The sequence below is a fragment of the Hemicordylus capensis genome, chromosome 11 (genome assembly GCF_027244095.1).
Source record: "Hemicordylus capensis ecotype Gifberg chromosome 11, rHemCap1.1.pri, whole genome shotgun sequence".
NCBI classification, from domain to species: Eukaryota; Metazoa; Chordata; class Lepidosauria; order Squamata; family Cordylidae; genus Hemicordylus; species Hemicordylus capensis.
In genome coordinates, this window is record NC_069667.1 from 4,812,483 (window position 1) to 4,836,278 (window position 23,796).

Sequence of the window (23,796 nt, forward strand, 5' to 3'; positions counted from 1 at the left end):
TGACCCCTGGTTCTAGTGTTGTGTGAGCGGGAAAATAATTTCTCTCTCTCCACTTTCTCCACACTATGCATGATTTTATAGACCTCTATCATGTCTCCCCGCAGTCGTCTTTTTTCTAAACTAAAAAGCCCCACGTGTTGTAGTTGTAGCCTCATCATCATCACCATCATCTGGAATCCAAAGGTGTGGAGGATCATCCAAACCTACCCTCCAATAAGTCCACAACCAGAAAGAATGAATCATTATAAAGGCAGAGACTTTTTTTAATATTAAAAAAAAGCAGAGAAAGGGGGCTAGTTTCTAAAGCTGCAACATACTGCAGCTCACACAAATGAATGGGGGAGAAGGCAAGACTCCCACCCCCCACCCCCATATGATCGTGTCGGTTTCTAAAAGAAAACTCCTAGGTAGTAAGGGAACACGTCACAGCAGTCAGTGCATCACTCCCAGCGGATGGAAATAGCCTCAGTCTCCACCCCGGCAGTATAAATAGCAGATTGTACTCTAATTCAAAAGATGTATTCCTCTAGGAACTGCAAACTGAACTGCAAATCAAAACGAAGAGGAAGAAAGGAGGCATTAGTCAACGTTGCACGGAACCAGTTGCCACTCAAGACTTATCCGCTCTGGTCAGCTCTAAATCTTGACTTATCAGAACCCACAGAAAGACAGAGAAGGATGGATTGTGGACTGACTGGGAGCACGGAATGCCTTTCATTGAACAGGCAGTTCAAAAATGAAGTCTGTGGAGCTTTTACTGCCTGCCCACACATAAGTCACAGAATCATTTGAATCTAGGTTTAATGTGGGTTGCCAACAGGGAAGTGATTGTGTGGACCCAGGCCAAGATGGTATATGACCTTAGATTCCCTACCTTGGCATCAGTGTTCCCTCTAACAAGGATCCCCAGACGTTGTGGACGACAAATCCCATAATCCCCAAGCAAAAGCCACTGCAGCTGGGGATTCTGGGAGCTGTAGTCCACAACATCTGGGAATCCCTGTTACAGGGGACCCTGCTTGGCATGGGTCCACACAATCACTTCCATGTTAGCCACCCACATTAAACCAAGATTCAAATAATTGTGTGAATAAGCCGTGTGTGTGTGTGTGTGTGTGATGTGTAGCTCACCGGCGGTCTGAAAGACACACAAGCCCAAGAACCAATGCAGTTCACAAAAGCATCCCACTTGGATTGCCTAGTTGGCAATTCCAACTTGTCCTTATTATGTTCATTCATCTGATGGGGCCGTAGCTCAGTGGCAGAACATCTGCTGGGCACGCAGAAGATCCCAGGATCAATCCCTGGCAGCATCCCGTTAGGGCTGAGAGAGAGACTCCTGCCTGCAAACTTGGAGAAGCCGCTGCCAGTCTGTGAAGACAATACTGAGCCAGATAGATCAACGGTCTGACTCAGTATACGGTAGAAGGCAGCTTCCGGTGGGTATTGCAGCTTCCTACGTCCCTGTGATTACTGCTGCATCTTTATTCTGTCCTTCCTGCAAGAATCGGGCACTGCAGCATAGAAGATTCTCTGCTTCCCCTTCCTCCTTATCCTCACAACAACCCTCTGAGGCTAGGCCAAGACAAAGTGCCCGACTGAAGAGCACGTCGGTGAACTTCACGACGCAGTGGAGGTTTAAACCCTCGTCTCGTCTCCCCTCGTCAAACCACCACTCGTGGACAAGAAATATTCTTCTGTTCTGCTTCAGAAGAATTTCCTGTGAGCAAAATTTCAAAGTGGGGCCTTTTCACCGATTTATTCCCCCAGGATGAAGGTGTTTAATGGCCCCACTGTAGTCACGGCAACATTTTGCCTCTGAAACAAGGAAATTCACTCCAATGAAACAAGGAACCAAAACCCAGGGGATTTGTTCACCACAACATGCGTCCCCCATACAAAGGCTCAGCTCAGATGACCCACTGAGAAACCCCCTTTCCGGCAACCCATTTCCATCACAAAAGAGACTGTACCTCTTCTCCAAGTGGAGAAGTGTGTGTGTGGGGGGAACTATATCGTATTAAAATTTCCACAAAGTCAAGTTTCTATTAATTACAACCACATGAGACTCAACATGACCTAACAAAATTAAGAAGCCTTAGCATTTCTACAGCATTTCAGAATGATCAAAGAATGAAACAGATTGCCAAGAAATGGAAACTGATTGCCAAGAAATTTAGGACCGTCAAAAGGAAGTACTTTTTCACACAACGCATAATCCGTTTTGAATTATGAGGGGTGGTATATAAATCAAATCAAAAACTAAATAATCAACCTATGGAACTCTCTGCCACAATATGTGGTGACAGCCAAGAGCCTGGATGGCTTGAAGAGGGGTTTAGATAACTTCATGGAGGAGAGGTCTATCAACGGCTACTAGTCGGAGGCTATAGGCCACCTCCAGCCTCAGAGGCACGATGCCTCTCAATACCAGTTGCAGGGGAGTAACAGCAGGAGAGAGGGCAGGCCCTCAACAGCTGCCTGTGGGCTCCCCATAGGCATCTGGTGGGCCACTGTGCGAAACAGGATGCTGGACTAGATGGGCCTCCTTGGGCCTGATCCAGCAGGGCTGTTCTTATGTTGATGCCATTTACTTATCTCAGCAATATTTTAAAAACATATAGCATTAACATAAAGACTTTTCTAAAGTATACCTTGGAATGGAAAATGACATTGCATGATCTGTCTATCAATCAATCTTTCTTTATTCCAGTCTTACACCAGCATAAGAACAACTTAAGAAGAAGGGGAAAAGACATAAGATACAGGCAAAGGATAGGAAATGCAATATAAAATATAAGACTACTGTTATGGAGCTATATAAGTGTAGTAAATTTTTTAAAAAAATCTATGGGAGAGAATGATCTGTCTAGTTTATGAATCTTTGAACAGTCTAGCAATCCGCCACTTTGCACAAATCACTGGGGATTGCTCCAGAAAAAGAAAATTAAGTTTTAACATATGGATAGGGCATCAAACTGTTGTGGTGTATGAGAGAGGGGTGGTGGTGTGGCGGCTGGATTAGGACCAGGGAGACCCGAGTTCAAATCCCCATTCAACCATGAAATTCACTGGATGACTCCGGGCCAATCACTTACCTCGCCGCCTAACGTACCTCACAGGGTGGTTGTGAGGATAAACATAACCATGCACCCTGCTCTGGGCTCCTTGGAGGAAGAGTGGGATAGAAATGTAAAAACAAAACAAACAAACACACACACACACACACACACACACACACACACACACACACACACACACCCCTTGGGAGACTGACAAATTGCCAGTATTTTCGATTTGGCATCAGGAAAATTCAGTTCTAGAGCATCATTTGGGCAACCACTTGAAAAAGATAGATCTTCAAAATGGAGATCACCGGGATACCGTCGCGGATTGAGAGACTTGATCAAACAAACAAGCAAGCACACACAGCACAAGTTTGTATGCAGAGGGCTGTGAGCCGGCCACAGTTCCACAGGAGCACAGAATGTAGAGTTGCCTGCAGTCCTGGATTCTTAAGGCTGACATAGGAGTCAGGCCATTGGTCCAACTAGCCCAGAACTGTCTACAATGACATCGCATCTCTTTGGGGTTTTCAAAAATTTCAAATTTATTTATGTTTATGGAAACCACTTTGGGAGCTTGGGTTGAAAAGCAGTATAGAAATATTTGCCGTATTTGTATCCAAACAGGTACTTCCCAGCCCTGCCTGGAAATGCTGTCAAGAGATTCAACCTGGGACCTTCTGCATGCAAAGCAGATATTTTACCACTGAGCTACAGCCCTCCCCCAATCCCGTTTCCATTTTTTAAGAGAGCAACTCCAAATGACCCCTTACAAATTATTTTGCGCCGAAACGCACGTCTGAAAAGAGCTTTGGCTATCAAGTCTGAAACGGAGCGCTAGCAAACTGCAAGGAGGCATTTCCAAAGAGATCCCCCAGGAAAGGGTTGTCTTCTGATCAGGGCTTCCCCGCAGGAGAATGAGTTCTACAGGGGCAGATCAAGCCAAGCAGTTCTGTTTCGGAGGGCTCTTTACTTCCCCAAAGCACTTCCCCACAACCCAACCTAGAGGAAAATTTCTGGATATTATAGTAACTGAGGCAACCATCAGGTGTCCCTTGTGCGTTTTTCTTCTTCAAGTGAAAGAGAAGTGGAAGCAGAAGTCAAACCACTTGCATTCACTTCCACAAAGAACTTCAGAATTAGCTCCGATTTCTTACCCAGAATTAGAATTATTCCCCGGGAATGGGAAAGATTGATTTGAAGCATCAATGATGAGACGCTAAACAAGAATACAAAAAGGAGGTTGACCTATAGGAATGTTAACACTCACATACAACCTGCAAAAGGTGACAAGTGCCCAAGATTGAGTTTGGTCTTCATTCACTTCTGTGGACTTTCAGGCTTGCCAATTATTTGATTGGAATCAGAATAACCAGATTTTTGTTTTGTTTTGCATTGTGTTACCAGCCTGGGCCTGAACTTCTCCACCAGATTTTCAGAGATGGAGGAGCAAATTGTAAATGAGCCAGCTGGAGTGGTCAGTACCATCTGGGGGGGGGAACGGATGCTCATTGTGACTTCTGTCCAAATCTACACCCTTTTGAGATGGAGAAGAGCTTTCATCAAACTTGAGATGGAGAAGAGCTTTCATCAAACTTTCATCAAACATCATTACTCTACTCTGACTGCAATTCAACCCTAATCCTCCGGGGAGGGGTGGTGGTGGTTGGGATTAAAAAAAAAAAGGGGGGGGGACGATAACACAGAGAAAGCCGCAACAATGCTGTGCCCAGTTTCCCATCTCTAGGGAAGTGCCAAAAATCACTGTGAGCATTCATCCCCTGAGATGGTACCCAAGGCCAAACTGTGTGGGTTTGGCTCATGAACTAAAAAAGTCATCCAATTCTATCCAGCACACTACACATCACACACTGAATTCTGTGAGCTTGCAAGGACCAGAGACATCGTCCACAGCCCCACGCTCACCCCACTGGGGTGCGGCTGTTCTGCAGCGACCAGTTTTAATCAGACTCTGCGACCCTTTACCTGTTCTCTTGCAGTAAATCTTTCATCTGGGCCACGATCCACTCCACTTCGGAGGAAGAGCTACACCACACTTTGCAGGTCTCCTCGACATCTTGCAGCTGCTGGAGAACCTGGGGGTCAGGAAGAAGAACCTTGTAAATTAAGAGGGGGGCTTTGGTTGGATGGCAGCAACTGTTGGAAAGGAGGAAGATCCCCTGGAAGGAGCCAGCACTCTGAGCGGATGGCACAACCCTGAATACTTGAGCAACCACCATTGCCAAGTTGAGGATGGGAAAATGGAGGCGGAGAGAAGAAGCTTAAGTCCAGCAAGAGCTCAGTTACATGCACAAACCCAGCTCCAGAGAGGTCTATCTAAAGCTGCAAAATATTCTATACAGCACGGGAAATGTGCAACGTGACCTAGAGCGCTTAGGTTTTTCATCTGCAAAATACGGATTGTTTGCACTTCAGGTAGGGCAGCTTGAGAGTAGAAGAGAGCATGCAAGGCTATGCACAAAGCGCATCAGAATCAGGACTTGAACTCAAGGCCTCCAGGCAGAATGGAGCTCAGGAGGAAAGGAAGAGTCAAAAATAACAGAGCACCAATGTGGTCATGCACGTGTGCATTTTATTGGGCCTCCTCTCAGCTGCTGGGAGGCGGCTTCCCTTAAGAACATAAGAAAAGCCCCGCTGGGTCTGGCCAAGACCCATCCAGTCCAGCATCCTGCATCATGCAGTGGCCAACCAGGTACATCAGGGAAGCCCACAAGCAGGGGAAAGGGGGCAACTGCCCCCTCCCTTGGAGTTCAGGGCATGCCCCCTCTGATCCTGACATACAACTGTCCGGGCTAGTAGCCATTCATAGCCCTATCATCCATGAATTTGTCTGATCCCTTTAAAAAAACCCTCTAGTTTGGTGGCCATCGCCCCAACTGGTAGCAGAGAATTCCATAGTTTAACTAAAGGTACAGTGTGCCATAGAGTCGGTGTCAACTCCTGGCGCCTACAGAGCCCTGTGGTTGCCTTTGGTAGAATACAGGAGGGGTTGACCATTGCCATCTCCCGCACAGTGTGAGATGATGCCTTTCAGCATCTTCCTAGATCGCTGCTACATGTTCTGTAGAGGAGTGCTGCTTTTTGGTCCGCCATGAATCTCCCAGCATTCACCCTTGGCTTCAACCACACTGGCTCCCACGCACCGACATGAAGAGTCAGACCGCAACACATCCCAAATCCAGCCATCCCCTCTTCTGGAAAGAGAGGGCCGTGACACTGTCCTCCGGGCTTTGGAAATGCCCCAGCTCAGCGAGTGCCTCGGGCCCAGGATCCACTCCAAATTCAAACACCAGCTTGACTCCCCACCCGTTTCTTCAAGCAGGCCAGGGAAAAGTCAACCCAAGTGTCGAGTTTAAAGATGGAAGAGCTGATCGCGTTAAGGAACTGCAGGACTTACCCCAATTTGTTGGGTTTTATAGGAAACCAGAACATCTGTGACTTTCTCTGGGGGAGAACAGAAAGGGGGGGGGGAAGGAAACATTTTGACGTAATCCAGCAAGAAAAAACAAAACGTAGCTGTCACAGTTCTGGGTCCTTAACTATAAACATCAGGGAGCTGCCTCATACTGTGGGTTCTACAGGGATTATGAATTATTATTCATAATAATTATAACATGCCTTTTAAAACAAATTCTCCAGGCCGTTTGGATGAGTTTTAGGCGTGTCATCCTTGTTCAGATCAGGATGCTGAGATTTCATACAAAGTTTCTTTTCCTGACAGCCAGCAGAATTCATCAAGGGAGGTTATCTACCTTGGCAGTATGATTTAATGTGATGGCAATGCCTTGCAATTGATTAGTTAACTAATTCTTAGTCATGGACCTTTTTATAGGTACTTAGCAGTAATAGTAAGCTCCCTATCAGTAATATTATTTGATAGATCATTTCTATTGTTCTTTGCATTTTTTTTCTTTCATATTGCAATGGCATACTGTCAGAGTTTGCTTCTACTGGTCAGTGACCCTAACAATAAAGATTGATTGATAGGCAGCTGCCTTATACTGAGTCAGACCATTGATCCAACTCACCCAGTATTGTCTACACTGACTGGCAGCAGCTTCTCCAAGGTTTCAGGCAGGGGTCTTTCCCAGCCCTACTTGGACAGGCAAAGGATTGAACCTGGACCCTTATGCATGGAAAGCAAGTGCTCCATCACTGAGCTACGGGCCCATCCCCTAAAAGAGATGTAGCCCACACCTTGGGCTACTTTTAGAAAAACCCAGTAACTAAGTATAGAGATGGGAACCAAATCTCTATCCCTCAAGGATACTCACCATGGAGTTCCTGGTGTTTCTGGTTGCCCGGTGATTGCGATTTCTCTGCCTCCTCTAGGCTGCTGTCTGTACCCATCTCGGTATCGGCTGAAAGCAACTCCTCTCTCTCCTCGTCTGCACATTCGCCGACTAGATCATTGCCCAACTGACGGCTCCAGTAGGTATGATGGAGCCACTCAAGTACCACATCACAGCCTGCAGGCGACAATGGAGGACAGGGTTTTGTTTTGTTTTTCACAGAGAAGGCAGCTGTGCCGAGTGAAAGGTAAAGTGTGCCGTCGAGTCGATTTCGACTCCTGGCGCCCAGAGAGCCCGGTGGTTGTCTTTGGTAGAATCCAGGAGGGGTTGACCATTGCCTCCTCCCGCCCAGTATGAGATGATGCCTTTCAGCACCTTCCTGTATTGCTGCTGCCCGATATAGTAGCAGCGGGGATTCGAACTGGCAACCTTCTGCCGGTTAGTCAAGCATTTCCCCGCTGTGCCACTTAAGGTGACTGCCAGTGAAAGCCCACTTCTTAAAAGCTGCTTTGTGCAGGGAAACACGTTTAGAATATCACACACAATGGGCACCAGGAGTGTTCTGCAACTCTGGAGACATCAAGCAGAAAGCCGAGACAGTCAGCAGATGCTTCACTGGGACACACAGGCCAGAAGAAAAACCCCAGGCTGCTGTTCACTGACCTCCTGTTTTTACATACCCCCTTTCTACTAAAGTCCTCAAGTCAGTTTACATGCACATTTGACAATAATGGTATATTATAAATATATTCACTCTGTTTACTATACCCTCCCTGAAGAGCTTCGCCACGCTCCCCTGCCCCCCCCTTGTTTTTAAAGAACAACTAAAAACATATCTTTTTAAAGAGGCTTTTTAATGTTCCATCTTTGCTTATAGCTGGTAGGTTCTTTAGTTTTTAGAATTCTCAATTTTTAGCTTGTAAAATAACTTTTACTTTGAAACTGAATTCCGATTGTAGTTTTAGCCTGACTTTTAACTTGTTTACTTAATTGGGTTAATTGCATTAATTTTATAAGTCAGTCTACATTCACATTTTTTTGATAATGGTATATTAAAAATATTACTAATACTACGAATATTTATATACCGCTTGTTGACAAGAGTCCCCAAAGTGGTTTTTACAAAGAAATAAATAAGTAGATCCCTGTCCCCAAAGGGCTCACAGTCGAAAATGAAAAATAAGGTTGACCCCAGCATCAGCTACTGGAGGGCTGCTGTGCTTGGGCCGGGTAGGGCCAGTTGCTCTCCCCCTGCTCAATAAAGAGAATTGCCACTTGAAAAAGTGCCTCTTTGCTTAGTTAGCAGGGGTTAAATATATTTATATGCCCTCTTTCTATCACAGTACTTAAGTTGGTTTACATTCATGTTTTAGTATGATACAAGGGGAAAAGAAATGGGGAGGGAAGAGGAAAATAAGTACTAAATCATAGGTACCAATATTTTCATATTATTAAAGAAATAGCCGGATGCACAAACAGATGTACACATTATGCCAATCGGGAAGACAGAAAGCTGGTCTTGTTGAAGCAAGGCTGAGTTGCCCCTTTGCGAAGCAGGGTGCATCCTGGATTGCATTTGGATGGGTGACTACATGTGAGCACTTAGGAGAGCTGGTCTTGTGGTAGCAAGCATGAATGGTCCCCTTTGCTAAGCAGAGTCTGCCCTGGTTTACATTTGAATGGGAGACTACATGTGAGCACTGTAAGATATTCCCCTCAGGGAATGTGGCCACTCTGGGAAGATCACCTGCAGTTTACATGCCGAAGGTTCCAAGTTCCCTCCCGGGCATCTCCAAGATAGGGCTGAGAGGTACTCCTGCCTGTAACCTTGGAGAAGCCGCTGCCAGTCTGTGAAGACAATACTGAGCAAGATGGTCTGACTCAGTATGTGGCAGCTTCCTATATTCACTGTCTGCTGAAAGATATTCCCCTCAGGGGATGGGGCCACAGCTCAGAGGTGGAGCATCCGCTTGCACGCAGAAGGTCCCTTGTTGATTCCCTGGCGGCATCTTCAGGTAGGGCTTGCAAATCTCTTGCCTGGAAGCCTGGAGACATGCCGCCTGTCAGAGTACTGAGCTAGATGGACCGTTGGTCTGACCTGGCATAAGGCAGCTTCCTATGTCCCTATATCAACTGAACATGCACAGATTAGAGGCAGGGTTTGCCACTGTCCTCCTCGCACCACCAGCCTGGCACAAGGGCTCATCCCTGACACGCCATGAGAACAAGGCTGCTTGCATGCATTTGGCGGAAGCACACATCAGGCCCCAAGACCACACCTCCATCTGGTGGAAAGACCGGAGCAGTGCACCCGGCTGCTCCAGTTTCAGCAATGGGGCTGCAGCCGTGGCAAGACGTTTAGGACACATGACAAAATTACTGGACTGAGGGATGGACGTTGTGGAAAGGGAAGGTAAAGGGGCTTCTCTTAATCCCCTTTAAAAGTAACACATTTAAAATAGAAACAGGGCTTCCTGGGACCATTATGACTCAATAGCTACTTCTGAAGTAGCTATGGAATCATTGCTAGGTGCCGGGGCTGCCTGGAACCTGGGGTTTCCCGAGCTCTGTTCCAAGAGAGCTGAAGGCGGCAGGGGAGTTTTTCTTCTGTTTTTGAAGTCTCTTGCTGTCTTCCCTGGTTAAGACAGGACTTGGAAGCACTAAAGACCTGCAAATCGAGAGCAGGGTGCACACCACAAGGAACGAGGCTTTTGGAAAAGCACCTCCAATTCTCGGGGGGTGGGGGTGGGGGGAGGAACAACCACCCCCCTCTGTCTCCAGCCTAGAGAAAAAGGCAGGGACAGCCAGAAAAATGCAGACTGCACTCACCTCTCCGACAAGCAACCAGCTGAGGAAGAGTCCCATGGGTCAAATTGTGCCGGAGGTTCACAATCCAGACAGGAAGGTTCAACTTTAAACAAGAACCACATAGTAATTAAAATCACAACAGGAAAAGAGCTACACCACATAAGCTTGAAATGTACCCCAAATACTACTTGCAGGCAGCGTTCCCTCGAAGAGGGATCCCCAGACGTTGTTGACTACAACTCCCATAATCCTCAAGCAAAGGCTATTGCAGCTGGGGATGCTGGGAATTGTAGTCAACAACATCTGGGAATCGCTCTTAGAGGGGACGCTGCTTGCAGGCCATACGCCAACTGCTTTGGGCAATGTCTGTAGCTTGCTAAAGCTGTGACTGGAAATGGATTTGGGATCTCCCGTACCTCTTTAGCTAACCGCCTCAGCGAAATGATAAAAGTTTTCTGCTTCCGCTCTGTGATTAGATTCACAAACCTGTGCATAACAAGAGAGATGAACCCACACAATATACAAGTCAGGATTTCAAGGGTACAACACTTGTTTGCAAGTAAATAAATACATACATACATATGTCCTAAAGTAAGTAAAGTAAAGTGTGCCTTCAAGTCGATTTCGACTCCTGGCAACCACAAAGCCCTGTGGTTGTCTTTGGTAGAATACAGGAGGGGTTGACCATTGCCTCCTCCCATGCAGTATGAGATGATGCCTTTCAGCATCTTCCTATATCACTAGGCCTATAGGCCTTTTTGACAGCCATAAGAACATAACAGCAGCCCTGCTGGATCAGGCCCAAGGCCTATCTAATCTGATTCACACAGCGGCCCACCAGATGCTTCTGGAAAGCCCACAGTCAAGTGGTGAGCCTCCTCAAGACTGCGGAATGAACTCCCTATAAGAGTTACCGCATCTCTGATAGCATCTCTGGTCTGGTGGTAGCAAGCATGACTTGTCCCCTTAGCTAAGCAGGGTCTGCCCTGGTTGCATATGAAAGGGAGACTTGATGTGTGAGCACTGTCAGAGACTCATCTCAGGGGATGGAGCCAATCTGGGAGGAGCAGAAGGCTCCAAGTTCCCTCCTGAGCAGCTTCTCCAAGATAGGGCTGTTTAATGCTGGGTTTTAATTGTGGTTTTATTGTTTGTAAACCGCCATGGGACATTTGTGTATGGCGGTACAGAATTGTAACTAACAACATCCTCCTCCTCATTTGGGCATCATATAGTCAAGCATTTGAATGATTCTGAAACTGTTACCGAGAGTTCAGATTTAAGGTGGCCCTCACCGGGCAGGCTGCTGTCCTGTACAAACACAACAGCTTCCTGCAAAAGGTCAGTTCACCGCCTCCACTTGGCTTTGCTGCCTTACAAAGGGTTACAGACTAGCTCAAACATGCTTCCAGGTCTCTGTTCTTCCTTCCCTTCCTAACCCAGATCTTACCTCACAAGAGCCAGGCCATAGGTGAGGACCAGCTCATGGGATTTCAGGCCACCTTTGGCATCCAGGATTTTACAGCGAATCAAATCCGCAGTGCTTTCAACAGCTAAAGGCATTCTGTGTCCGTACCTAAGTTCAAATAATGCAACACAGCCAGGTCAAGGTTGTCCCCATCTCCTGGTCAGAAGGCATACATTTACCTTTTGAGCAGTGGTTTTCAATTTGTTTGTTTATTTATCATTTCTTAATATCCTTAAGAGCCAGCGTGGGCTAGTGGTTAGAGTGCTGAACTAGGACCGGGGAGACCCGAGTTCAAATCCCCCATTCAGCCATGAAACTAGCTGGGTGACTCTGGGCCAGTCACTTCTCTCTCAGCCTAACCTACTTCACAGGGTGGTTGTGAAAGAGAAACTCAAGTATGTAGTACACCACTCTGGGCTCCTTGGAGGAAGAGCGGGATATAAATGTAATAAATAAATAATAAAGAAAGAAAGAAAGAACCCTGAAGGTCTCTAGAAGATTGTCTTTAAATTGCTTATTTTAAATTTGCTTTAGAAGGAATATAGACTCTGTTTTCAATGAGTCAGCAAAAATAAACAGTCTGGAGCATAAAACCACTAGACACCACTAGAGAGGAGAGCTGGTCTTGTGATAGCAAGCACGACTTGTCCCATTAGCTAAGCAGGGTCCACCCTGGTTGCATTTGAATGGGACATCACATGTGAGCACTGCAAGATCTTCCCTCTCGGGGATGGAGCCGCTCTGGGAAGAGCAAAAGGTTCCAAGTTCCCTCCCTGGCAGCATCTCCAAGATAGGGCTGAGACTCCTGCCTGCTACCTTGGAGAAGCCGCTGCCAGTCTGTGAAGACAATACTGAGCTAGATGGACCAATGGTCTGACCCAGTATATGGCAGCTTCCTATGTTCCACCCAAGCCTCACTGGCAGTTGTCTTTGGTGGAGAAAAACATGGAGGGGAAGAGGAGAACCTTGTCTCCATAGCCCTGGTCACACGTTACGCTGAACACTCATACCTACACAAATACAGGCCAGAACACGTATACAGTTATCCCCATAGCATGTTGAACGGTGCCCTGCATTTGAAGGGCCTGTGCTCAGCTCCACTTCTAAGGTACAGTCTTCCACACAAAAACATGTACAAGTGTACAGACACTCATACATGATGTCTGAAAGGGGCTCATCGTGAACTCTGGATCATCCAATGACATTAGGCCTATTCAGACATTATATTGTACAAGCATAGAGATGTCTGTACACTCACCCATGTTTTTGTGCAAATGGCTGTACCTTTACCTAAAACCCGAACCTGGGAACAAACCCCTCCAGTGCAGTGAACAGATCGGAAGTGCACGACTGTAAATGTGTTCAACATAATGTGGGGGTAACTGTGCACATACACACTGTATATTCATTATACCAGTGCTGGACATAATGTGTAAATAGGGCTACGGACTGGCAGAAAAGTCAGAACACACAGCAGAAGTGCATTAGAAGGGCATCACGTCCCGGGGAACACACTGCCTTTGACAGTGCATTTTCTTGGCAATGACACAGGCTATTCAAATGGGAATGACAGGTCAGAGATCGCACAGTGTGCCTTGATTTCCGCGTGGAGATACCCACGACGGAGGCAGTATGACTGGGTAGGATCAACTGCAGGAGGAAAGCCTTGTCCTCGGGACCGAGAAGAGAGAGAGTGCTGCTAAGGAGGTCCATACAGATTAAGTTAGGACAACCCAGTCACTCAGGCCAGATAATTTTTATGTTTCTCTTCTCCTTTCAGACATGACACTTAATGACATTACAATGAGATTACACTTAAAGTTGCCAAATTCTGGTCCAGAATACTAGGGGACAGATGGGTAAACCTCACAATTAATTGTTGGGAGACCACGGGCTGTTTACATTGTAAGAGCTGCTGAATATTAGACTTGTACTTTTGACCCCTGATACCCGAGCAAAGCAAAACTGTTTAAAGTGGCAATTCTCTTATATTTAGCAGCGGGAGAGCAACCGGCCCTACCCAGCCCCAGCAGCACAGCATCCCTCCAGTGGCTGCTGCTGGTGTCTGCCTTACGTTTCTTTTTAGATTGTGAGCCCTTTGGGGGACAGGGAGCCATCTTATTTATGCCTTGTTTTTCCTATGTAAGCCGCTTTGAGAACTCTGGCTGAAGAATATATAAATATTCGTAGTAGTAATTTGTTATACTGTAAATATTCTGTGTTTAAACGGTAAATGTGATCTGTTTTTTTCTTCTGTACTCTGTCTATAAGCTGGCCATGGACCACAACAAATTCGATTTTGAGGTCAGGACAAGCCAGCAGGAAATGCCTGGTGGAGTGTAGCCCCGCTCCTTCCCTCCAGATCTCGTTCCATGCCCTCGGCCTTCAGACCCCCCACAGCCCCTCTCACCTGCTCTTCCAAGCGGACACTCGGTCCAGAGCATCTCGCTGCATCTGGCAGTCCCCACAATAGAGCCCCACCATCACTTGGTCCCATTCAGCCTTGCTCTGCCAAGCCACCACACTCCGCGGCTTCTTCCACTGAGACATGGCTGCCATCTGCCACCGCTCCGGGCGACTCCTGCTGGGGCTGCTAGCCCTTCTGCCGCTAGCCTCTTCTGGCACCCAACACCGCCAGACCTGAAGTCAAAAAGAAGTCACAAACAAGCTTCCCAAATGGGCTTTCTTGCCATCTTTTCTATTCCCAAGCTAACCAGCAGCTCCACTTAAGTCGCCAACGCTGACATAGCCTTCAAAACTCGATAAAGATGTTGCCCAAGGCAGGGGTTCTCACTTGGGTCCTCAGACATCGCTGGACTACAACTCCCATTATCCCCTGCAACAGCAGGCTTCTCTTTCTCCGTTAAAGGGCAGGACAAAGTAAAGAATGCTAGGGGTACTCCAGCTGTTTCTGGCCTGCGACTCCCATAATGCGCAGGCACAGGGCCAGTAGCCAGGGATGATGGTTATGGGCTGACGGCAACTGGGGCCCCCACATGTGGACACCCCTGCCCTAAGGGGATGGGTCCATAGCTCAGTGGAAGAACATCTGCTTGCATGCAGAAGGTCCCAGATTCAATCCGTGGCATCTCCAGGTAGGGCTGGCAGAGACCCCTACCTTGGACAGCTGCTGCTAGTCACTGTAGAACTAGCCTTATACCAGACTCTTGGTCCATCTGGCTCAGCATTGTCTACACTGACTGGCAGCGGCTTCTCCAAGGTTGCAGGCAGAGGTCTCTCCCAGTCCTTTCTGTTTGTTCGTTTATTTAACATATTTATATGCCACCCAAAACACAAGTCTCTTGGCAGTTTACAACAATACAATAAAAAGAACAAATGAAAAGGTCAAACTATTACAACAATTTTAAGTTTAAAATGTTAAAACTATTTTTAAAACCATCAAACTATTAAAACAGTATCTAATTAAAAGCCTGGGTGAACAAATGCATCTTGACTGCCTTTTTTCAAAGTTGGAAGAGATGGGGAGGCTCTTATTTCAGCAGAGAGTGTGTTCCAAAGCCCCGGGGCGGCAACAGAGACGGCTCATCCCCAAGTAGCCACCTGACAAGCCGGTGGCAACTGCAGTCGGACTTTGGAAATGCCAGAGAGGGAACTGGAACCATCTCCATACAAGCAGGCAGGTGCTCTTCCCAGAGCGGCCCCATCCCTACAGGGAATACCCGACAGTGCCCACAGATGCAGTCTCCCATTCCAAAGCAAACCAAGGTGGACCCTGCTTAGCAAAGGAGACAATTCATGCTGGTGACCACAATTACCTAGCTCTCCTCCCAAAGATGGACCAATGGTCTGACTCGGTCTAAGGCGGCTTCCTATGTCCCTCCCTCTTACCCCAAACTTGGGTCTCCAGATGTTGCCAGACTACAACACCCATAATCCATTCCAGCCACTGCAACTGGGGATGATAGGAGTTGTAGTCCTACAGCATCTGGGGACCCAACTTTGAGAGCCCCTGGCCCTCGGTAAAACCTCCCCCTCCGAAGCCTCCCCGTTTCCTGGAATAAGCATCTGGAGCTCCTAGGAAGAACAGCAGATATAGGTATATCAATAATAACGATAACAATAAAGCAAAAATACTATACAGAAATAGGACTATAGATACTACTACAATTAATAACAATAACAATATTGCTACTACTATGACTAGTAGGAAGAACAACGAAGTAATAACAAACCAAGCACCACCAACACCTACACGGGTCTACTCTCTTCGTGGCCAGCCAGCATCGGGGCCCGCGTGGGGCGGAGGGGGCGTGGCAAGAATCAGAGCAGCCAATCCCCAGGGTAGAAGGGGGCAAAGGCGGGCCTTAGAAGAGAAGAGAAGGATATGGTTGGAAGCGGATCGACCCGGAAGCGAAAGGGGCGGAAGCGAAAGTAGGGAAGGCGGAGAGAGGAAATGGGTTAGTTTCGCTAGCTCTCGGCCTTGCCTTTGCCCCACTCACGCTCGATGTAGAACCAGAAGTGGTGGTGCGGTGCTGTTTGCTTTGTGACCGCTTTGGCATAGCGCTGCGCTTGGGGAAAGGAAAAGAGACTCAGTAGTTTGTTGGGGAATCCGCCGGCGAACTGTGGTTGAAAACGGCGTAGCAGGGTCCTCCCCGCAACACCCAGGTGCTGTGGACTACAAATCTCATCAGCCGCGGCTACACAACAATAGCCTTTTTGGGATGGTGTTGGGAATTGTTTCCAGTCCAACAGTTTTGAATGGGTTGTTTATTTTGCTTCTCTGTTTTATTTATGTGAACTGCCTAGAGGCAGTATAACCATTTAATAAATAAAATAAATAAATTATAATATCAAAGACTGCTGCAAGCTTTGGGGAGGGGAAGCGCTTCTTTGTCAGGAAGGGCTAGCATAGCAAAGGGGTAAATCAAACGTTGCATTCCTGTTATGAACCACCCCTAAAACGTGCACATGTTCTGTTTTGCCACGTTTTTATCCCACCCTTCTTCCAAGGCGCTCAAGGAAGTGTACGCGGTTCTCCACCCCACACAAGTGTTGTTATCACAACAACCCTATGAAGTAGGCTAGTAGCAACAGAGCATGAGCTTTGTGCAACTGGGTCTCCCTGGACCTAGTTTGACATTCTGGCCACGTGGAGAGAAGAGACCATAAACTAGGCTAGTTAAAAGAGATGGGAAGGTTGTTCTTTTTGGTCATCTGCAAGAAAAGTCCAAAGTTGCTGGACTAGCCCGCTTCAGCCACAGAATTCACCGGCCGTCAATGGAAGCATCATGCTTTATTCACCACCCAGAGCCTTTGGATGGATAGGGCGGTATAGAAACGCAAGAAATACTACTACGGATATGTATAGCCACGACGACGCTCTTTAACCAAAGTCCTCAAAGCGGTTTACATAGAAAAATAAATGAATGAGATGGTCTCCTGTCCCCAAAGGGCTCACAGTCTAAAAAGAAACATAAGGCAACTACCAGCAACAGCCACTGGTAGGGTTGCCATAGTCTGGCTTTTCAAATTCAGGTGCCTAAATTTGCATATTATGTAAAATGGCTTGAAAATAATTTCTGAGCCGAATAGTGATTGCACATTTTGCTCCCTAACTCCGCTTCAAGAAAGGGCTAGAGCATAGCTTGCTAGCTTGCTTGCTTGCTTTCTTTCCATGAAAGTTGAAATCCAGGTGAATCTGGGTGGGCTAAACAATCTGGGTGAGATGCTTAAAATCCGGGTGAGACCTGAAATTCTGGGGGCATGGCAACTCGACACTGGAGGGATGCTGTGCTGGGGATGGATAGGACTGGTTGCTCTCCCCCAGTTAAATATAAGAGCATCGCCACTTTAAAAAGATATCCTGCTAACTGGGTAAAGAGGCACCTCTTAATGTGGTGATTCTCTTTATTTAGCAGGGGGAGAGCAACTGGCCCTATCCACCCCCAGGACAGTACCTCCAGTGACTGTTGCTGGGGTCTGTCTTACGCTTCTTTTTAGATTGTGAGCCCTTTGGAGACAGGGAGCCATTTTGTTTATCTTATTTATTTGTTATTTCTCTGTGTGATTATAACCCTGAGCCATTTTTGGAAGGGCGGCATAGAAATCAAATAAATAAATAAATAGTTCTCTCTTTGCTCAGCTAGCAAAGGCATCATCTCTAGGTTTGTGTCTGGCCCGAATGGAAGGTCCTTCATGGGCGATACGAGTTTTATGCTTCCTTATTCTCCCAGCAGCTTTATGAGGCAGCATAATGTCAAAGAAAGGTGGCTGCTGCCTTGAATGGAACATGTGTGTCCCATTTTATCCTCTCAACAACCCTTTGTGGCAGGAAGAATCGGAGTTGGAGTACACTTTGCAGCGGCCTTCATGCCTGATTGCCGTGATGGGATGAAATAAAGAAAAAACAAACGCACACAAATTGAATTCTCAAGTTCAAGGAGACAGTCATAACAGAAGACGTCCCTGGCTGCTAGACCGCTGTCTTCTGTGCTGAGGATCGCCACCAGAGGGCTGTTTGCTCAATATTTCTTATACATTGATCGTCACAAGACAATATGAGAGAGGAACAACTGTGAACAGTATATTACCGTGTAATCCTTAGCAAATTTCTCATATTCTAACAAAAGCACAGCATTCCCCACACTCCAAAATTACTTATTTTTATTACTTATTTTCCAGCAGTTTTCCAGGAAGAACGAAGGGAGGCAGCAAATGCATAACGCAAACCAAACCAATGGCTGTGTACCTCGAGGCTACTGGATTGGCCCCCTTCAGTCACAGAAACCTCTGTGAATTCATGGGCTGCCAATGGAAGCTTTTAATGTTCCTTTATTCCTCCAGCAGTTTGGTGAGGCAGCATGATCTCCCTCATGCTTCGTGCATGTTATCCCGGCTGATCTTGTGGTAAAGGTAAAGTGTGCCGTCTGGTCAGTTTTGACTTCTGGCAACCACAGAGCCCTATGGTTGTCTTTGGTAGAATACAGGAGGGGGTTACCATTGCCATCTCCCGTGCAGTATGATCTTGTGGTAGCAAGCATGATTTGTCCCCTTTGCTAAGCAGGGTCTGCCCTGGTTTATATTTGAATGAGAGACATGTGTGAGCACTGTAAGATATTCTTCTCAGGGGATGGAGCCACTCTGGGAAGAGCAGAAGGTTCCAGGTTCCCTCCCTGGCAGCATCTCCAAGATAGGGCTGAGAGAGACTCCTGCCTGCCACCTTGGAGAAGCCGCTGCCATTCTGGGCAGACAATACTGAGCTAGATGGACCAAGGGTCTGACTCAGTATATGGCAGCTTCCTATGTTCCATTCTAGCCAGCAGGTGTGCAGGAAGAAACGGTGCTGGCACACACTTTGCGATGACCTCCTTGCCTTGGAGGTGACTTCTGACATGTGTTTTCTCCTCCCAACATCCCTGTGTGCCAGATGAGCGTCAAAGACCAAGGCAAAGGAGAAAAAAACAACCCAAGGTGACGCCAACAGAATTCTCAGAGCACGTAGCAGGAGTCAGTGCTAGCTGCATGATTCCTTCTAAGATGGGGCTCTTCATCAGAAGGCTCTCTGTTTACTCGATATTTATTACACATTGAAGCTGTTCACACACTCAGCCAAGAGCGGGCTAGGCAGACAAGTCCTCTCTTGGCTGCATGTGTCTACCGCTGGGAGGCTAATGGGCAACTGGCGATTGAACGAGGGCACCCTTAACTCATGCTAAGTTTTTGTGTGTTGGCTCCTGGCCAGTGCTGGGGGGGGTGTCCCCCAAATGCATTGCGCTAGTGTGTGGTGCATTGTGGGAGTTCCAGGTGCTGGGACGCTGAGGCCTGGCCTCCGCACCTCCATGCTGTCGGGCGAAGCAGGGGATCATCTGGGTGCACAGGGTCACAAGGCCCAGCCCTCCCGAACCGGAAGCCGGATCGTCTGCGAGGCGAGCTTCTACTGCCTTCCTCGCGGCCCAGACCTTCTCACAGATCGTTACATGGATTGCCACAAGGTAATAGACCAAACAAAACCACTGTGAAAAATTAATTACCCAAGAGACCGAAGATGCCATCTTTAGCAAATCTCTGCCATTGTGAAATAAAAACGCAGCATTGCCCACTTCAGAATAAACAAATTCCCCAACAGATTTCAAGAATGAACAAAAGGGCATACAAGGCTATTCACACTAAGTCAAACCAGGGGGTGTGCAACTTAGTACTGCACCACTTCAGTCCTGGAAAACTGTGTGGATCCAGGGTCTCTCAATAGAAACTACAGCTTAAAAAAAAAATTCTCCCAATTGCTTTCTGAAGTAGCAGAATTTCTAAAATAACGGCTGCCTTGAACGGAACATGCTCCATGCATGTTCCATCCCAGCCTCTCAACCACCTTTTGCAGCAGGTGTGGGAGGAAGAAACCAAGCTGGTGAAACCCACCCATGCAGAACTGCCCGCCACCCCTAACTCCACCTATAAACTCTAAGCTCTCAATCTGCTTCTCTGCCTCTTCCACTCTGGAGGGAGGGCATCACCTTCTTCAAGCTCCAAGGAGTGAGCATCTCATTCTAAATGCTCATGAGAGATCCTCAGCCATCAGGAGGTTATCGACAAACAGCTAGCGAATTTCCCTGTGTGTGTATTTCAAAACAGGAACAGACCCTCACAGAATTCCACTAAAGGTACATTAATGAAGATAAAGAGGTGCACTTGGGATTTAAACAGCACGACTCAATAGTCAATGTCTACTTTCAAAGGAGAAAAGAACAGAACTGGGAACCGAAGAACACCTCCTGACAACTGAATTAGTTGCAAGCATTCTTCAGCTCCTTGTATGTTGCTCACTGGAGGCAGAATCTTTTCTCTTCCTGGCTCCTCAGAGACAGCAACTCACAATGACTGCAAAATATTCTCACCTCCAGCATCAGTTTTTCATAATCAAATTAAGCCATGAAAACTGCATTTAGCAGTCGATCTGCTTGCCCTTTTGAGAAGCTGCCGGATCCTCCTCTTAGGGCTGAGGCAGACACACCATTCCTCATCTCCTAGCCAGGGGGGAGAGATTGGGAGTGGAACACAGGAAGCTGCCGTATACAGAGTCAGGTCCTTGGACCATCTAGCTTAGTATTGTCCACACTGACTGGCAGCGGCTCTCAGAGGTTTCAGGCAGGAGTCCACCCCAGCCAGCAGATGTTCTCCACCAAGCTATGGCCCCATGCCCTATGGGAAGCATTTTGCAGCAGACAACACTCACAGGTCTCTCTCAGCCCTACCAGTCTCCCACCCACTTGCAAACCAAGGAGGAACCTGCTTAGCAAAGGGGACAATTCATGCTCAGTACCACAAGACCGGCTCTACACCCTGAGTGCTGGACTAGGACCGGGGAGACCCAAGTTCAAATCCCCATTCAGCCATGAGACTTGCTGGGTGACTCTGGGCCAGTCACTTCTCTCTCAGCCTAACCTACTTCACAGGGTTGTTGTGAGGAGAAACTTAAGTATGCAGTACACCACTCTGGGCTCCTTGGAGGAAGAGCAGGATACAAAATGTAAAAAATAAATAAAATAATAATAATAATAATAATTCTTCATACCACATGGGGATGCTCCTGGATTTGATAAGAGCTGGACTTGTGTTAGCAAGTATGGATTGTCCCCTTTGCTAAGCAAGGTCTGCCTTGGTTTGAATTTGAATGGGAGACTATGTGTGAGCACTGTAAGATATTCCCCTAGGGAATAAATTTTCTTTTTCTGCAGCTGGAAAGCAACGTCAACACCAGTGTGGAGGACTTGACAGCAGAGGGCACAAGCGAGCTGCACAAGAAGCAGGCAAAAGATTAGAAAAGCGACTTTCTGGAAAGCAATTCAGGTTTGCCATCATTACTGACTGGGTCAGTTTGATGGCCCAGGTAAGAAACAGCTGGGGGTATTTTCTGTCCAGCAGACACCTTGAAATCAGAGTCTGGTTTCAGTTGAATATGAAAGATATATCTATCCTGCATCCCGTGATGTAGTTGCCCATCCCGAAGTGCAGGAGGCGCTCTCCATGACAGCAGCCCCCATGGCCATGCCCACCCCAACAGCCAGTGAAGCTGAGAAGTACCAGCATCCCTTCCCTGCATGGCCCACCTTCACTACACCCATGCCTGCCTCTTTGCAAGAGTATTTATTATTATTATTATTATTATTATTATTATTACATATATATCCTGCTCTTCCTCCAAGGAGCACAGAGCGGTGTACTACATACTTAGGTTTCTCCTCACAACAACCCTGTGAAGTAGGCTAGGCTGAGAGAGAGAAGTGACTGACCCAGAGAGTCACCCAGCAAGTCTCATGGCTGAATGGGGATTTGAACTCGGGTCTCCCCAGTCCTAGTCCAGCACTCTAACCACTACACCATGCTGGCCATTTTATGCCATTCTACACCACTTTACTGCTACCCAGACATCACAAAAATGGCTTCCAATGGGTATAATAACCACAGAGGCATTTTCTACTTATAACTCATTCCTAGTTATTTCATTTCTTCTTCTTAATTCCAAGAAAAACACATTCCTAGAAGCACTCTCTTGGCCACATCTCTTCGGCGTTGTCTGGTAACAGTCACAAATGCTGCTGGCCCCAATCCAACAATGTGCACATGAAGTCCCACTGCAGTCACAGTGCAACGTGATAGTGATGGGGTTGGGGAGATATTATTATATACAGCCCCCACCTCTCCGGAATTGTGGTTTATTCAATATCATCAGTATGTGTGGATGACACTCAGCTCTACTTTTCTTCCCATCTGAATCCAGGGGAGATGTTTAGAGGCAGTAATATGGTCTGGAGATGAGTGAGCAAGTTGAAATAAAATCTGCACAAGACGGAGGTGCTATGGGGCAGCAAGAAAATCCATCTTAGATTAGGAGAGAAGCCTGTTCTGCATGGGGTTCTGCTTCCTCTGAAGGATCAAAGTTCTCAGTCTGGCGGCACTCCTGGATTTGATGAGATTGTGGTAGCAAGCGTGGGTTGTCCCCTTTGCTAAGCGAGGTCTGCCATGGTTTGCATTTGGATGGATGGCTATCTGTGTCCACTGTAAGATATTGCCCTTAGGAGATGGGGCCATCGCTCAGTGGAAGAGCATCTGCATGCTTGCGTGCAGAAGGTCCCAGGTTCACTCCCTGACATCTCCTGGCAGGACTGGGTGAGACTCAGATTTCTGCCTGAAACCACTTGGAAAGCCACTACCAGTCAATGTAAACAATGCTAAGCTAGATGGACCAAAGATCTGACTCAGTATAAGTCAGTTCCCTATGTTCCCGTGTTGCTTCTACATGACCAGGTGGCCACGGTGGTCAGGAATGGTTTTGCACAGCTCTGGCTAGTTGTGCCCTGAAGAAGAAGAAGAAGAAGGAGAAGGAGAAGGAGAAGAAGACATGACCACTGCCTTCCCATCGGTGACGTCATGGGCACTGTCCAGCAGATGCCTTCCATAGTTGCACAAAAATGTGCACAGCTCTATAAGAGGAGCTCTACCTATGTTTCTGGATGGAGCTTTTGGATTTTGGCATGCACATCTTGGGGCACTGTGAAAAGCCAGAAAATCTGGTAGTGTCATGGAGGGAGGGCACAAAAAATGCCCCACCAGTCCAAACCTTTAATGTCTGTTTTTAGTGCAGCCTGTGCTAAAGAAACCCAGTTGGGAGGATGGAGTGAGCAGCAAGCGAAGCGTGTCATTCCAGATGTTGAGAGAACTCTGCCTCCTAAGCAGTTAATATATAAACCATCCTCACGCTATACTAATTGTTTTACATCGGAGGGTAAGACATAAATTATAACCCATTGGGATCTAATTGCATGTTCTTACCTTGTTGCTAATTATCCTTTATTCGTGGGGGGAAAAAGAACTGTAGAATGTTTAATTTTGGCTTCGAAGAAATAAAAAAAAAGTCCTTCTGAAGAAGAGGGTATTTTAATCAAACGTGTGATCCATTTTCCATTCAAGTCCCTTCAGGAAATTTCAGGGTAGTCTCTCGAATGGGACAAAGGTTGCTTTGGACTCCATGCTTAATTTTTTTTAAAAAGGTGTTGGGTTTTTTTAATTGCTAGATTTTTAAAAATCTGGTGCATTTTTTTCCTGTTAAGAAACACCTCTTTGCCACTAATTCCACCTTTGCTACTGCCAGTGCTTAATAACTGGACCCCTCTGAAAACTGAACTGTTTT

General features: G+C 46.9%; 1 protein-coding gene across 3 annotated transcripts in view; it reads right to left on the reverse strand.

Moving 5' to 3' along the window:
- LAS1L (LAS1 like ribosome biogenesis factor) overlaps window positions 1–15,961 on the reverse strand; it is a 30,022-nt gene extending 14,061 nt beyond the window's left edge. Inside the window, exons 1-8 of one of the 3 annotated variants that reach the window (XM_053273587.1) lie at window positions 15,865–15,961; window positions 14,062–14,291; window positions 11,634–11,759; window positions 10,603–10,672; window positions 10,208–10,289; window positions 7,361–7,555; window positions 6,484–6,530; window positions 5,052–5,161 (exon numbers count right to left, since the gene is read on the reverse strand). In XM_053273587.1, the coding sequence (XP_053129562.1) occupies window positions 5,052–5,161; window positions 6,484–6,530; window positions 7,361–7,555; window positions 10,208–10,289; window positions 10,603–10,672; window positions 11,634–11,759; window positions 14,062–14,210 (779 nt within the window). In that variant the 5' untranslated portion in view covers window positions 14,211–14,291; window positions 15,865–15,961. Of the gene's footprint in view, window positions 1–5,051; window positions 5,162–6,483; window positions 6,531–7,360; window positions 7,556–10,207; window positions 10,290–10,602; window positions 10,673–11,633; window positions 11,760–14,061; window positions 14,292–15,844 lie in introns of all 3 variants that reach the window. The other 2 variants (XM_053273588.1, XM_053273589.1) reach the window with 2 other exon arrangements.
- Window positions 15,962–23,796: the final 7,835 nt, after the last annotated feature.